This window comes from Crotalus tigris, unplaced genomic scaffold (genome assembly GCF_016545835.1).
Source record: "Crotalus tigris isolate CLP2741 ecotype Arizona unplaced genomic scaffold, ASM1654583v1 scf7180000024437.13266115, whole genome shotgun sequence".
Classification (NCBI taxonomy): Eukaryota; Metazoa; Chordata; class Lepidosauria; order Squamata; family Viperidae; genus Crotalus; species Crotalus tigris.
Window position 1 is genome coordinate 12,450,153 of NW_024100606.1, and position 14,848 is coordinate 12,465,000.

Sequence of the window (14,848 nt, forward strand, 5' to 3'; positions counted from 1 at the left end):
ATGGTAGCACTCAAAATTGTCAGTGATAATGAAATGGTCTGCACAAAGAAGGTTTGGGAACCAATTTTCTAAAACATCTAATGTAAAAATCCCTCCAAGGGGGAAAACGCTATCAAAACGATGAAATCATTTACCTTGAGATATGGTATGTCAAAGTTAATATGGTAAAACAGAAACAAAGCAAGGCATAAAGGAAAAAAAACAGCAGCCAACAGAATATTGCTATTGTTGGTTTATTTATTTCCTTTGGCTGTTTCTTAAACAATGTTTGACAAAGAGTGAGTCTGACTGAACGCAAGTAAAAACTTGTATTAAGGAATACCTTGTGGCAATAAGGACAGTGAAATCTTCTTATTTCTTCATCACTGTTGTACAGTATTTGCTAAAGGTTGCCTTGTGGCTCTGGTTTGGCTGGTTTGGATGATTCTGGATTCCTTGCTGGGTTGTCATAAGTATTCCACTAAACATCTTTTAGATGGCTCATGCAGGTCTTATGGAGATGATTGAAGTCAGCCTTGTCTGGTTGCCTGATGGGATTTGATTTAATTACACTTGAGGGAGTGAACAGAATGCTGAATCCTGCCACCTGTATGTTAGATCCATGTCCTCCTGGATAATTACAGTGTTCTAGAAATAACAAGCAGCAGGGTTCAAGTAGGGTAAAAAGAGGGAGGAGGTTCAGCCTACTCTTAAGAATTCAGCGGCTTATCTTCTCCTGAAGAGGCCATCACTGGGACCGGGCTTTACCTGATAATATTCATCCATCTCCAACCTTGAATTTTGGAAAAGGTTGTTGAAAAGATGATAGGTCTGTGACTTCAGAGATTGCTGGCCCTATTGCTGTCAGGGTTCATGCTTGAATAGAGCTCCAAGGCAAGTGATTGAATTTGTGGATGACCTCTGGTGGCTTGAGAAATATAAAGCAATCATGTTGTTGCTTGGGAAAGAAAAATCCTAGACCTATGCAAGCCACTGAAAAAGAAATAGCATATGAATCCTTGATACAAGCCATGAGGTTCAATTCCCATTAGGTCTAACTACATTCTATTAATTTTGCACATGACATGAAAGGTTAACTTTTGTTTTAAAAAATAGAGTATTTGAATATGATTTTCTGGTATGGGAAAATTGAAACCAAGAATCAATTAAGGACAGGGAATTTGGAAAAAAATGCTTCTTTTCATATAAAATATGACCATGAATGGCAGGAGTTTTGAGGACTGCAATTTGGAGAATAATGTTTAACCAGATTAGGTACAATAAAGCTTACCAGGGGCTCAGTGTACCTTCTTTAGGACTGTTAAACAGCAAAAATGCTAATAAAATGACAATTTTTTTATATGGATGATCTGAAGCTTTATGGATATTCAGAAATTGAAATCCAGTCATTTACAAACACTGTATGAATTTTTAGCATAGATATAGCATTGGAAGTTGGTATAGAAAAAAATACATTATATTAGCAATACATTGGGGTAAAATTACAAACAATAATTGAACTTAAATGCCAAGTGACCATTCCATTAGGAACCATCCAGATTAAGCCTACACATAACTAGGCACTTTGCAGTTGGATAACATCAAGCATGCACAAGTCATTAACAAAGAATACATCCCAAAAATAAAAAAAAAAATGTTAAAGACAAAAATGAATGGTGGGAACACCATCAAAGCTATCAGTATCTTGCCCATATCTGTAATATGATACGCTGTTGGAATTATTAACTGGACTGAAACCAAACTGGATAGTTTGTGCTGAAAAACTGATAACTATTCACTATGTATTATACCCCTACAGTGATATTGCTAGATTATACTTGCCCTGTAGAAATGGAGCCAGAGATTTACTTTATGTCAAACAAACTGTTGAAAAAGAAAGGCATGCATTGGTTGATTATGTAAAAGACAGCTAAGAACAAACATTGATGCAGATTAAAAATTGGAACTTACTGAATGCATGGGAAACAAAATATGAATACTGAAATAATGCAGTAAACCAAGAAGAGAATACTGGCAAGAAAAAGAATTACATGGTCATTTTCTACAAAAGAAAAGAAAAGTTGATAAAGATAAAATCTGGCAATGGCTTACAACTAGAACATTAAAAAAAAAAAGAAGCTGGAGGGTTGATTTTGGGTACTGGAGAGCAAGCTATTGAACCAATTAAGTCAAGGCCAGATTTGAAAAAAAATCTTCAAATGATGCAAGGTGCAGATTATGCAAAGAAACAGAAGAAGTAATAAATCATATATTTGGCTCACTGCAAGAAGATTGCACAAACTAATTATAAACAATGACATAACCTACTTGCCAAAATGATTCACTGGAACATCTGTAAAATATAATGAAAATTGATAGGAATGTGTAGTTGAAAAATGTAATACAACACAACCTGATAAAATCTTGGTTCATAACACATGAAATTTAAATGTGGTTGAAAAGAAGAATGTGTGGATAATTGATGTGGCACTACTAGGAGATAGTCATATAGAAGTAGAGTAATATAGAAGACAAAGAATTGGAGAAAGTCCCAAAGATCTGAAAATCTAAGTTGAACGATTATGACGTAAACTGCCTATGGTGGTCCCGTTTGCACACTGGATGAAAAATTCTTAGACTTCACTAAGAAAATCTGCACGTTGACAAAGTTTCTATCAATTGCAAAAGGGGATCTGCACATATTTTACCTTGATACATTATGATCTCCTAGGTTTTTGGAAAGAACTTGATACATATGAAAGTCAATACTGACAGCTGTCACTTCGTATTGTTATTGATAATATATACAAATAGTCCTCGACTAACAACCAACATTTAGTGGCCATCTGAAGTTACAATGGCACTAAAAAAGGTGACTTATGACTGATTTTCACACAACCATTGTAGCATCCCCATGGTTATGTGATCAAAATTCAGGTGCTTGGCAACTGGCATGTATTTGTGACAGTTGCACCATCCCAGAATCATATGGTCATCATTTGTAACCTTCCCAACTGGCTTCCAAACAGTCAATGGGGGAAGCTAATTCTCTTAACAACCACATGATTCACTTAACTGCAGTGATTCATTTTAACAACTGTGGCAAAAAAGATCATACAATGGGGCACTTAACAACTGCCTTGCCTAGCAATGAAAATTTTGGACTCAATTGTGGTAATAAGTCAAGGACTACCTGTAATAATTTCTACATTAAAACATTGTAATGTCAGGGATCCTGAAGCTTTGAAAATAAATTTGAGGCCTTTTTGAGAACTGTGGATTTGCTATTTCGGGCTTAAGACCTGCTTTATGGGCTCTTCTTTATGTTCTTCAATCTAGAAAACCTGGGTTGGTTGAAACACAAAATAAAGTTTGATTTGTGGTCAGTTCTGGAACTTTCTTTGTAAGACTAGACTAACTTTCTCCTGGTTTTTTTTAGGTGAATCATAAAAATGTTCTTTCTTCTGAATGATTTATGAATGATTTATGAATGAATTTTTTTTATTATGTTTGAAATACTTAATTTTTGCAGTTTGCAAATCTGTAAATAGCAATAGATTCTGTGTCACACTGGCTTCTCTTTGGCTGGAAAAATGATTCAGAAATAAATTTATAAATTAATTAATAATCCCTATGGATTCTCTATGAATTTGTGAGAGTAGTGTTCATAATACTGCCACACATCAGCAGTTTTTCATATCTATAAACTTCAATCAGTTTAAAGCATTTTGCTGGTACTAAGTTACATTAACATAATTGCTGTGTTAATGGCACATTTCTCTTTCAGCAATGTTGTGATTGCTGCATGTTGGGCCAACAAGTGAAAAATGAGGGTCAAACCTGCGAGTCGAACCCAAATCTTGGCTATCCTTGCAACCATGTGATGCTTTCCTGTTGTGATGGAGAAGACCATCTTATCTCTCCAGAACTGAAGAGACAACCTGAACCATTGTCAACAGTGACACCTGAAAAATGTAAGATCTCTATTATTGTCTATAACAGGGGTGGGCAATTAATTTTTCCACATGAGAAACTAGGACTATTGTGGAGGTCGGAACCTATAGGCTGAGATTGGTACTCAATTGTTGACGGAGGAGAAATGAGGAGCCTCACGTCACCTCGCTTCAGCCTGACTGCCATTCTTCTACTGCAGATGCTGAAAAGGTCTTTCTTTATTCACACCATTAAAATAATCAATGAGAAATGGATAGATAGATAGATAGATAGATAGATAGATAGATAGATAGATAGATAGATAGATACAGTAGATATGGGATAGGGATGGTTCCATGTTTAATATGAAGACTTCTACTAAAGAATGCCTACTTAAATAAAGTTCATGATTTTCTTTTCCTAGAGCAGTGGTTCTCAACCTGTGGGTCGGGACCCCATTTGGGGTCGAATGACCATTTCACGGGGGTCGCCAAACAAGGCTGTCCGCCATTTTTCCCCCCTTTTCTTTGGCCACACCCCTGGCACCTGGTGATGTATAAGTGGTTGGGGGTCACCACAACATGGGGAACTGTATTATGGGGTCGCGGCATTAGAAAGGTTGAGAACTACTGTCCTAGAGTATAATATTGGAAAAAATCTTGCATAAAGGCAAAATGTTTGCATATCTCTTTTTCAAAATATTTATTAGCAAATGTTAGTTTTGAATTTTATAATAACAAAATCAGCAAGAACAAAAACATATCTTGGAAAGAAAAGAACCAATCTTCCAAAGAAGATAGTAGATACGCCCTGGCCTCTTTCATTAATAATTAGAAAATTATGCACGTGAATGCATAATCAAAAAGTATATTAAAGCTGAAGTGTACCTTATTGCCATGCATGATATACCTTTCTTGTTAAATAGAAAAATGTTCAATTAGTTTGTAAAGCTAGATAATATAAAAACATACCTCCAATATGCTCAGATATAATTGTATTAAAAAAAGTTCTTAAATCCATCTCACTATACTGAATGTAGGGGGGGAAAACCTATCACAGAACAGATATGGATAGTATAATTTTTATAGTATAGTCACTAATTTGGAATTATAGTGCAGGATAATATAATATTTTAAAATGTCATTTTATCATAAAATGACTCCAATTTTAAGATGCACACTTTCCTTGGTACAGATCAAGTTGAAAGAACAAAGGGGACTTCTGCATAGCATCCATCACTTGTGCATTACAAAAGAAGGCCATAGCAGCATATTGGCATGCTGGGTGTATCAAATTATTTTCCCCACTTTGAGGGTCCACCTGGCCTAGACTCAGTGGCTGGCATTTCACTAGTATAGCTACAGCATAGCCATAGAGGTTCTCATGAAGTCTATAGAACTTTCCAAGTAGAATCTCTTAGGCTGTTCTCTGTTGAGAGCTGTCTCTGATACTGCTAGTAACTGCAGCCAATTTCTTTCCTGACTGGACATAGCAACAAATGTGTATAAATAAAGAATACATATTTGGCCCCTTTTAATTACTCAGTCCACAGAGAAAATATACATTTCCCTTACATGAGAATCTGAGTCACCCTTGGTTAATCTCTCGGATTGATAAGTGGAAAGATTTCATTATTTTATGTCAAACTATATCCACTATGATAAATAATAGGTGTAGTCTTTTCAATCGTTACAATAGAAGCTCAGAACATGGCCATATTTCCTGTAGAGGCAATATGGGCATAATTAAATTCTTTTATATGAATGTTCTATAAATTATATTTCTACAGGTAGACGGTAATGAATGAAGTACAGTATTGTTTTTGACATTTAATTAGGTTTTAAATAAAACAGGACCCATTCATGTAATATAGGAAAATATATTCCAGAAATAATGTGGTAGAAAGAATTATGCATTTCATTTTTAAAGAGAATGAGCTAGCATATAGAAAATCTGGAAGGTTTAAAATAAAGTTACTCTTAATGTGTGGTGTTATTTTCATGGTGAATATACCTATTAACAAAATCAGCTCCTAAATGAATGTGATGAAATTCAAAAAAAGGAAATAGGTGATGCTATGGAAACTTAAAGGTAGATGAAAGAAAAGTAGAGCTTTAGCAGTTTTAAAGAACAACAGCTATGCTGAAGTTTTTTCTCTTATATACCAGATTTGGTAGATTAGCTATAAACAGGCATTTGCACGTTGTCTGAAAACCAAAAATTAAAGACTAAAATATCTGCATGTATTCTATATGGAGTATTTTGAGACTCCTGACTCCTGGCAATTGTTTGGATTAGTCCATTGGACAACCATTTGTCTGAAATGGTGTAGGGCTTCCTACCTGATCAGGGGTTGGACTAGAAAACCTCCAAGGTTCCTTCCAACTCTCTCGTTCTATTCTAGTCCCTGACAAGTTTTCTTGACAAGATTTTTCAAAAGTAGTTTGTCATTGCCTCCTTCCTAGGGTTGAGAGAAAGTGACTGGCCTAAATTTCCCTCCAAACTCCTCCAGTTTCCCTCCAAACTGGCTTTGTGTCTGAGGTGGGAATGGATTTTCCCTGTCTCTAGCCTGATGCTGTAACCACTGAACCAAGCTGGCTTTTATATGGAGCATAGTGAAAAGAATTTCATTCCTGGCTCTTTCCCATTCCATCTATGCATTGCACTATTTTGACTCCTTTATCATTAACTCTCAAATTAAGGGATTTTCAAGAAGAGCACATGAGCTGCACAGAGGAATTGCATATGGGGAGAGAGGAACCCCTGGTAGTCAGCCATCTGAAGTGGGAAAATATATCTAAGGAGTAGAATCCTATAGAAACTGGATAGGAATCTGAGCAGAAATGACTTCTGCTTCTGCTATAATGTCATGTAAGCCAAGACATGATTTTTGCTATATTTCATTGAATAGAGACAGAAACAAAAAACAAGATTTCACTGGATTCCTCTTGCTTCAGTTTTCCTTAAAATATATATTGAATATTTTTTATCCCAGTCTCAAAAAATTCGTTTTTTCCTTCAAACCTGCTATTTTTTTCCATATAATTAACTATGAAATTTAAGGAACACCACAAACCAAAAACACAATAAGAAAGAAGTACAACTGTAAAAGTATTCAAGCATGAATTCCATTAGGAGCAAATTTAGCTATTCTGTTTCCACTGGACTTCTCAGTGGCTTAGATGTTTGCATCAAATGAAATCTGATAGGGTTCATCTTTTCCTAATTAAAAATCAGCAAACACTCTCCAATTAAATTAAACTGAACTAAATTAAATTAAATTAAAACATGGTAATTGAAAGTTGCACGCAAACAACAGCCATTATGTATTTTTAAAAGCTAAGATAGTAATACTATTGGCTGAAAGTATGAACTGTTATCTATATTATGATTGCTTATCTGGAACTTAGTCAAGATGCCTACATGAATAAGTTCAGAATCCTACTGCTGGTTCACCAGGAAATGGAACTTGCCTGGACTAGAAGTGATAAGAAGCAGGACCCATTTGTTAACTATGTTGTATTTCCACTGGGATGCCTTCTCCTTGTCATTTCTTCTTATATAAAAAATGCAATAATTATTTGTATTCTGTCCCTTATTGCTTATTAATATTGCTTATTACTTTGATTTATTCAGTGTTTGGGGGGGTGACTGTGGAGTTTATGCTCCAATCAAAAACATTTCCTTGTGGATTCTTTTAGGTAAATGGTGGGCTAGAAAAATTAGTAAGTTGTAATGTTGCTTAATTTTTTTTTTAAAAAAAGATTGTTTTTCTGTTTGTAATAATAAGCCGGGTAGATTTTGACATGAAGTCATAAGAATGATTTTTGAGCAGAGGTGACAGTGCTGGATTAATAACCTTGGGTTTTTATGGGTGGGTCCCTCTATTTCATATTCTTCATGTTTTGAGCAAACTTTAAAAAGAATTCAGCTTTATCTGCTTTTGCTATTTCCATCAGCAGTTCTATCTTAGCTCATGTCATCTAAGCTAATTACCTTCCTGATCAAGGAAGACACAAATTGTATTACAACACATCTAGATTACATCAGGTCAGGATAGTGTGATATAAAAGCTTTAAAAGAAAGCATCATGTTTTTAGTCAGAGATACCTGAAGCTCCAAGGCTGTTTGCAATCTTTGAAAACTTTTGGGCTCCTCTAAGAAGTATCACAAAGCTATCATTCTTAATGTGACAGAAACGTAAAATTATTAAATATACAATAGAGAGTAATTGTTATATTTTTGATAATTCAAAATAAGTGGAAGTAAAATAAAATTGAGTATAGTCCCTGGTTCACTAATCATAGGCCAAATGCAGCCACCCACACAATCTGGAAAAAATTGTGAACCTCGTACACATACATAGGAACACAAACATAAAACAGCTGTGAGTTCTTATCATTTGTAAACTTACTTGTTTTAAATCTGAAAAGCGAGAGTACAATCAGCTCAATCAGAAGATGGTGAAATTTATACGGGCCAATCGCTGTTGTGTATGACCAGAGGAAAATCAATTTTCCTTTTTCTGTTTGCCCTCTGTATTTGCTGACCAGATGAACTGTGTACTTAGAGCTGAAGCAATTGCTTTTAATCAATGGGCATTTTAAAGTTCAGCTCTCTTTTCTGAGTTTTTCCTCCTGCCGGTTTAGTAGATCAATTATGCTTACCCTTTAGTTTCCCCTCCCTCTCCAACTTGTAGCAATGAAAACAGAAGAGCTAATTTATCCCATGGGTTAATGTTTCAGCATGTTTTGAGCTTGCCCAGAGCTTGCAAGCTTGTAACCTAAACTTGAAAAAAAATGTTTACCTTTAAAATACATACACACACACACATATATTTCCTGTTTTGCCCCTATTGCAAGTGAAGCCAATTTTGGAAATCACGTTACATGTTATATCATTCATTGAATATGAACCTTATTTTTTTTTTTACAAACTGATCTCTGCTTTGTGATTATCTTAATAATCTTTATTTGTAAACTATGGTGGTGGGTGATGTAGGAATTTGATAGCTATCTAGCTAGCTTGCCAGACTGATCGATAGATGACAGATAGATAAAGTTGTTCTGCATGCATAAAACCTCTGACCTGTTGCAAATCTTAATTCATGGGTCAATGTCTTTATTGCTCCTTATCCTATACCTTTGCCTGTCATGAAGCATTTTTGCTATATGGAGTGCCACAAATAAGAACTCTTGGGATTCATTTCTTAGCTCAGAGCTTTTCAACCAGTGATACGGGTACCACCTGTGGTACATTGGCACCTGGCAGGTAGTATGCGACCATCCTAGAAAAGTAGTAACAGGGGAGGGGAATGAGCTAAACTGGTGGCAGCACTGCACAAACCTGAGCAAGAGATGCTGGAGCTGCAGGGCTGTCAGGGCTCAGCAGAAGTGCCAGGATTAGCGCTTCTTCAGGATTGTCAGGCTCAGCGGAAGCACCAGGATCAGCACCAGGTTCCAGCTGGAGATCAGCGCTGATCCTGGTGCTTCTGCTGAGCCCAGAAGAAGCGCCGATCAGCTGGAATGTTGCAGCAGGGTCTTGTGATTTACATTCAGATGCTTGGCAACTGATTCATATTTATGATGGTCACAGTGTCCCAGGGTCATGTGAAGTGACCAAAACCTGCTGCAACCACCCAGCAGACGGGGGGGGGGAATAAAAACCAAACACCCCCCACCCCACCCTCACTGCCAATCCTCAACAGAAATGCTCACAACAATGAAAACCTCGGACAGGAGGTTGGATGGGCAGGCAAGTGTCTTGCTCAGCTGTGCCTTGAGGGGCACTTTTTTCAGGGCCATTGTAACTTCGAACAGTCACTAAGCGAACTGTTGTAAGTCGAGGACTACCCATACTTTATCACTTTTTTCCTTTTTTTTTTTTAGTCATCAGGTTTTTGACACCTTGCTAGGTGACTGGTGGTACTCAGATATTGCCATATCCTAAAAATGGTACAATGGGTGAAAAGGTTGAAAAGCCCTGACTTAGCTGTTTAGCAGGCATCCTGCATCCTTCTTATCCTCTGTAGGTTTATATGGAAAGGCTCAGTAAGATCAAATGACAGGGCTGGCAGTGATTATTTGCCTTGGGAGAGGGGGCATTGTCAAGGGAAAAGCTGCCCCAGGGCATTCAAGAGCAGGCAAGAACTATTGACAAAAAAATTCAGCTGAATGAAGATTAAATTATCTATGTCCATTAAAGATCCCCTGTCATCTGTAGTACTGTGTCCATTATTATTCAGAGGTATGTGAAACCATCCTATAGAAGAAATTATTTCTTTGCTAACATACTCCCTTGCACATAGTCATATAAGTATTGTCCATGAATTCTCATCTTGATTGATGACTAAGGAATGTTGTCAGTGACAGAGATAGAGGATCACCATGAAGCCTTGTCAATCAGCCATGAAGCTGAAATGTCAAACAGCCTGCCTGGGGATGACCAGGACGAGTGCCTTGCCTATCCAGGAGAGCTTTGTCAACACCTCTGTATCAACACTGTGGGGTCCTACAAGTGCTTGTGTTTCCCAAGTTTTACTTTGCAAGATGATGGACTCAGCTGCAATCCAGGTGAGAAAATAAATCCAGGTGAGAAAATGTACGTTGGACCTAACTATAATAGTTAAGTTAGTGTTCCTTCATTAACGAAGAACCCGCTAGCTTCTAAATATACTCATAATTTAGTGACTTAAGTATTCAGTGAACTTTGATGTTCAGCAATTTTTGTTTGTTTGTTTTATTTTTCCTGTTACAAAGATGAGGCATTGCATAATGCTTCAAACATCACAGGCTGAGAATACCTATTTGAGCCCTTTTTCAATAAATCCACCATCCTAAGGAACAAATAATATTTGTTACCCTGTGGTAAGATTATCCAATAAATTGGATAAATACATAAAAATAAAGGAATACAAATCAGTTGTATTTATCCTCATACGTGTATAAAAGTTTAACAAGGATTTTTCAAAAACCAACTAGATAGTCCACTACAAACATTTAGCATTCTTTCTTATTTTCTAGGGCTTGTTTTTCATTCAAACAGTGTTACATCCTGAATAATTGGACATCCATAACAATCTCTAGGAGACTGCCAGTGATGTGCAACTGTAACTATCTTGTTTTACATAGTAGAAACTAATTTAGGAACTAATGAACTTTTATGGTGGATATCTGAGTATTCTACTTAAGCAGCCAAAATGGCTTTATTATTTTGGATCAACCAGATCTTCAAGAACATCCCTGTGGAAGTAAGAAAATATTTTTCATTGTCAGTTGGTTCATTCCATAGGGCAAATGTTCTTGCAGTCATCTATCAGGTGCAGTCCTACTGAAAGAGGAAAACTTAAATAACTTTGCAAGGCTATTTGTCATGATAACTACATACTGTTTCCAGGATCCAGAGCAATGGGCTCTATTGCTGGGGAATGGAAATTGCCAGCAAACAGCGGCCCTTTTTAGGGTAATGGGGTTCTGATCACTATATCTGGGTAACCAACATGGACTTTCATCCAGCAATTTCTTAAGATCTACTAGTAGACATTGTACTACAAGTAGTTCTCAACTTACAACTACAATTGGGGCCAGAATTTCCATTGCTAAGCAAGACAGTTGTTAAGTGTCTTGTTTTTATGCCTTTTTTGCCACGATTGTTAAATAAATCACTGCAGTTGTTAAATGAATCCAGCTTCCCCCACTGATTTTGCTTATCAGAAGCTGGTGAGCTGGAGAGTTGCAAATGGCAATAAATACCGTATATGCTGGCGTATTAGGCGACCCGGCGTATAAGACGACCCCGTCTTTATCGCCGAGCCGCATTCCTAGAACGTCATCTTATACGCTGGAAACTACCAGTATTTCCGGCGTATAAGATGACTCGGCGTATAAGACGACCCCCGTCTTTGGCGCCGAGTTTAGCGCTTCTGGAAGTCGTCTTATACGCCAGCATATACGGTATATGTCGGTCATAAATACATGCCAGTTTCCAAATGCCCAAATTTTGATCATGTGACCATGGGGATGCTGCTGTAGTCATACATGCAAGGATCAGACATAAGTTACTTTTTTCAGTGCTGTTGCAACTTTGAATGGTTGCTAAATGAATGGTCGTAAACTGAGGGCTACCTGTATATCTTCCGATTTTAATTCATATTTATAGATATTTCCAATGTTCTAAATGTGAGTCTTTATAAAGCTTATCTTTATGAAGTGGAATAAGTAGCTTATTTACTTTTTGCATTGTGAGGCAAAAATTATTCTCCTTCTGAGTGTTTCTGATTATTTTAAAGGGAAAAGAACTGCAGAAAAAATTGTACTTTCAGTTTGTCATGCCTCCTAATATTTATATATTTTTCTGAATACAAATAGTATTACAAGCAGCTCCCTACAATAAACACATATATTTTATAGTGCATGGTGTTTTGTACAACTTATGCATAACTTTACATACTGTATCTTTTTAAAACTATTTATTTTATATATGCTTTAAAAATCAGAGATCTACATTTCAAAAGTTGTAGAAGTGCAAGAGCAAATTATATCTGGTTTATGCTGTAATTTGCAGAATGCAAATTGGGTAGATAAATATTAAAATGAGGACCAATTATAATTCTCCCCCATCCCTGCTGAAAGCATGGAAATAATCTCACTGATAAAAAGTAAAATCCAAAACATGTAAGCATTTCCAGGACTCATATATAAGCTGTTAAAAAGTTTAAATTGACACTTGGAATGTCATTTTACCTTCTTCTGCTACCTGATAGAGAAATAAACACAGCATGTCATGAGATTATTGAATTGTGCATTAGTAATCTTAGCTAAGCCTCATCTACTGCTTCAGGTGATCCACTAAACGTGGAAAGTAAAAAAGGGGGAAAGAAAAATGGAAGTGGAAGAACTATATGTTTCATGTAGCCTAGGTCTGAAAATGGATTAGTTTACTTTGAGTTTTTTGTTAGTAAATAGCACAAGGAGAAAGCAGGTATTAAAAACAATGCTGTGGAATGAATCAGATTATATTCACACTCAGTCAGAAACTAACAAACTATATTTAAGCTTAGCATGTTGAGCAGAGTCAATCACATGAATATATTGAGCTTAAACACAAACCCTCAAAATTAACCCAGTAGAAATAGTTAAGGGTAACATAATCTTGATTTGTGAGGTCACTTGTGCAAATACTGCTGAAAAGTAGAATCTTCTTGAAAACTCTCTGGGCTGTTCAATGCAATGATTTCAATTCTTTTTCCAAAGAGAAGGAAATATAGGAAAGTACTATCTTAAACCTCTGCTTTCCTGCCACTGTTCAGAAAGTGTTGGAGTTCACGCATGTAGTCCTCACTTAATGACTGCCCTGTTTAGTGACCATTCAAAGTTACAGCACTGAAAAAATTGGTTTTGTGTCTTGTCCTCGCACTTATAACCATCACAGCATTTCTGTAGTCATCAGGTGAACATTCAGGTATTTTGCAACCAGCGGGCACTTATGACCATTAGAGCAGGGGTCCCCAATCCCCAATCCATGGACCGGCATTGGGCTGCAGCATGCCAGAAAACAGGCCGTACAAACAAGCGAAACCCCATCCACGACATGAAGGCAACATGCTAAACCACGCTACCTCTGGTCTGTGGAAAAACCTCTCTCCACAGAACCGGTCCCTGGTGCCCACATTATAGTACTTCACAATTATACGATTGATTGCCTTTGTGCACTTTGTAGCTGGCTTCTGACAAGCAGAGTCAATGGAGAAGCTGGCAGTAAAAGTGCAAGTCAAGGTCATGTGGTGTCTCCTTCAATGACTATGACACTTATTGACAGAGTTATTGGTCCTAATTGTGGTTATTAAGCAAGCACTACCTGTATTCACAATGGTTAGATTACCTTCCTCTGCTTACCTATATGCAGCCACTTTCTGATTTTTGCTCCTAGCAATAAGGCAGAGAATGGAATAGTAATCCAATTTTACTGGTAAGATAGGGTCAAGGCTGCTAGTTTCATGAGCCAGTTAAGATGGAAAGCATTCAAATCTTTAGAAAACTATCTTCTCCACTGAAAGGGCGGCAGTTTTGGGGTGAATTGGAGTGAATCAATGTAAACCTAGTGAACTCATGACGTAAAGGTAGTCCAATACAATTTCCTTATCCAGAAAACCTTGTGGCTCTTAATTATACCTCAAGCCTTTTTATTTTGAAAAGTTGGTCTAAGGCTAAGAATTTATTTTTTCCCTGCCAACAGCAATAATCATTCCCCTCTTTCTACCACTATGCTTTTGTCCTATTTTTGTTTTTTTATATTCTTTTCAGGAAAACTCTAGAAAATATCTGTATAAAACTCATGATTTTTCCTAAGAAAAAGTCACATTTTATTTGCAGAATAATTAGCAAGATTTTGGTTCAGTCCAAAATGGACAATCTGTTAGCCACGTGTTGCATCTTGTTTTTACCATTCTATCCATCTCTATAAATTCATTTGGTTCACATTTTTATCTTTATTCTCAGTCCTCGATGAAAATAATTTTTTGCTTTTGTTTATTTCAAAATATTTCCACTCATGGAAAATTAAGGAGGAAAACTAAAATGTGTAAAATTGGATTTAATTTACGTTGATTTCATCTTAGCCAGTATCTTTTATTAGAAAATTCAGTTAAATTGGGCAACACTCATTCTAATTCAGTGGTTCTCAACCTTTTTAATGCCGCGACCCCCCAACCGGTCGTAAGTCGAGGACTACTCAACCGGTCGTAAGTTGGGGACTACTCAACTGGTACAGCACCGTTTGCAGAATGGGACTTTTGGTGGGCTCAGCAGGGCAGAGATAGCCTGGACAATTCCTATTGGCTTTTGAAAGCCAATAGAATTAGACTCTATTCAACAGAGTCTATTCTATTGGCTTTCAAAAGCCAATAGAATAAAAGGGAGTAGCACAGCTAAGGAAAAGG

The 14,848-nt window shown here is 36.7% G+C and overlaps 1 protein-coding gene across 1 annotated transcript in view; it reads left to right on the forward strand.

The window, feature by feature from the left end:
* The window catches only part of LOC120302705 (fibulin-2-like), a 106,865-nt gene that overhangs the window by 55,130 nt on the left and 36,887 nt on the right, over positions 1–14,848 (forward strand). Inside the window, exons 3-4 of the mRNA XM_039331530.1 lie at positions 3,767–3,953; positions 10,278–10,484. Coding sequence (XP_039187464.1) covers positions 3,767–3,953; positions 10,278–10,484 — 394 coding nt within the window. The remainder of the gene's footprint in view (positions 1–3,766; positions 3,954–10,277; positions 10,485–14,848) is intronic.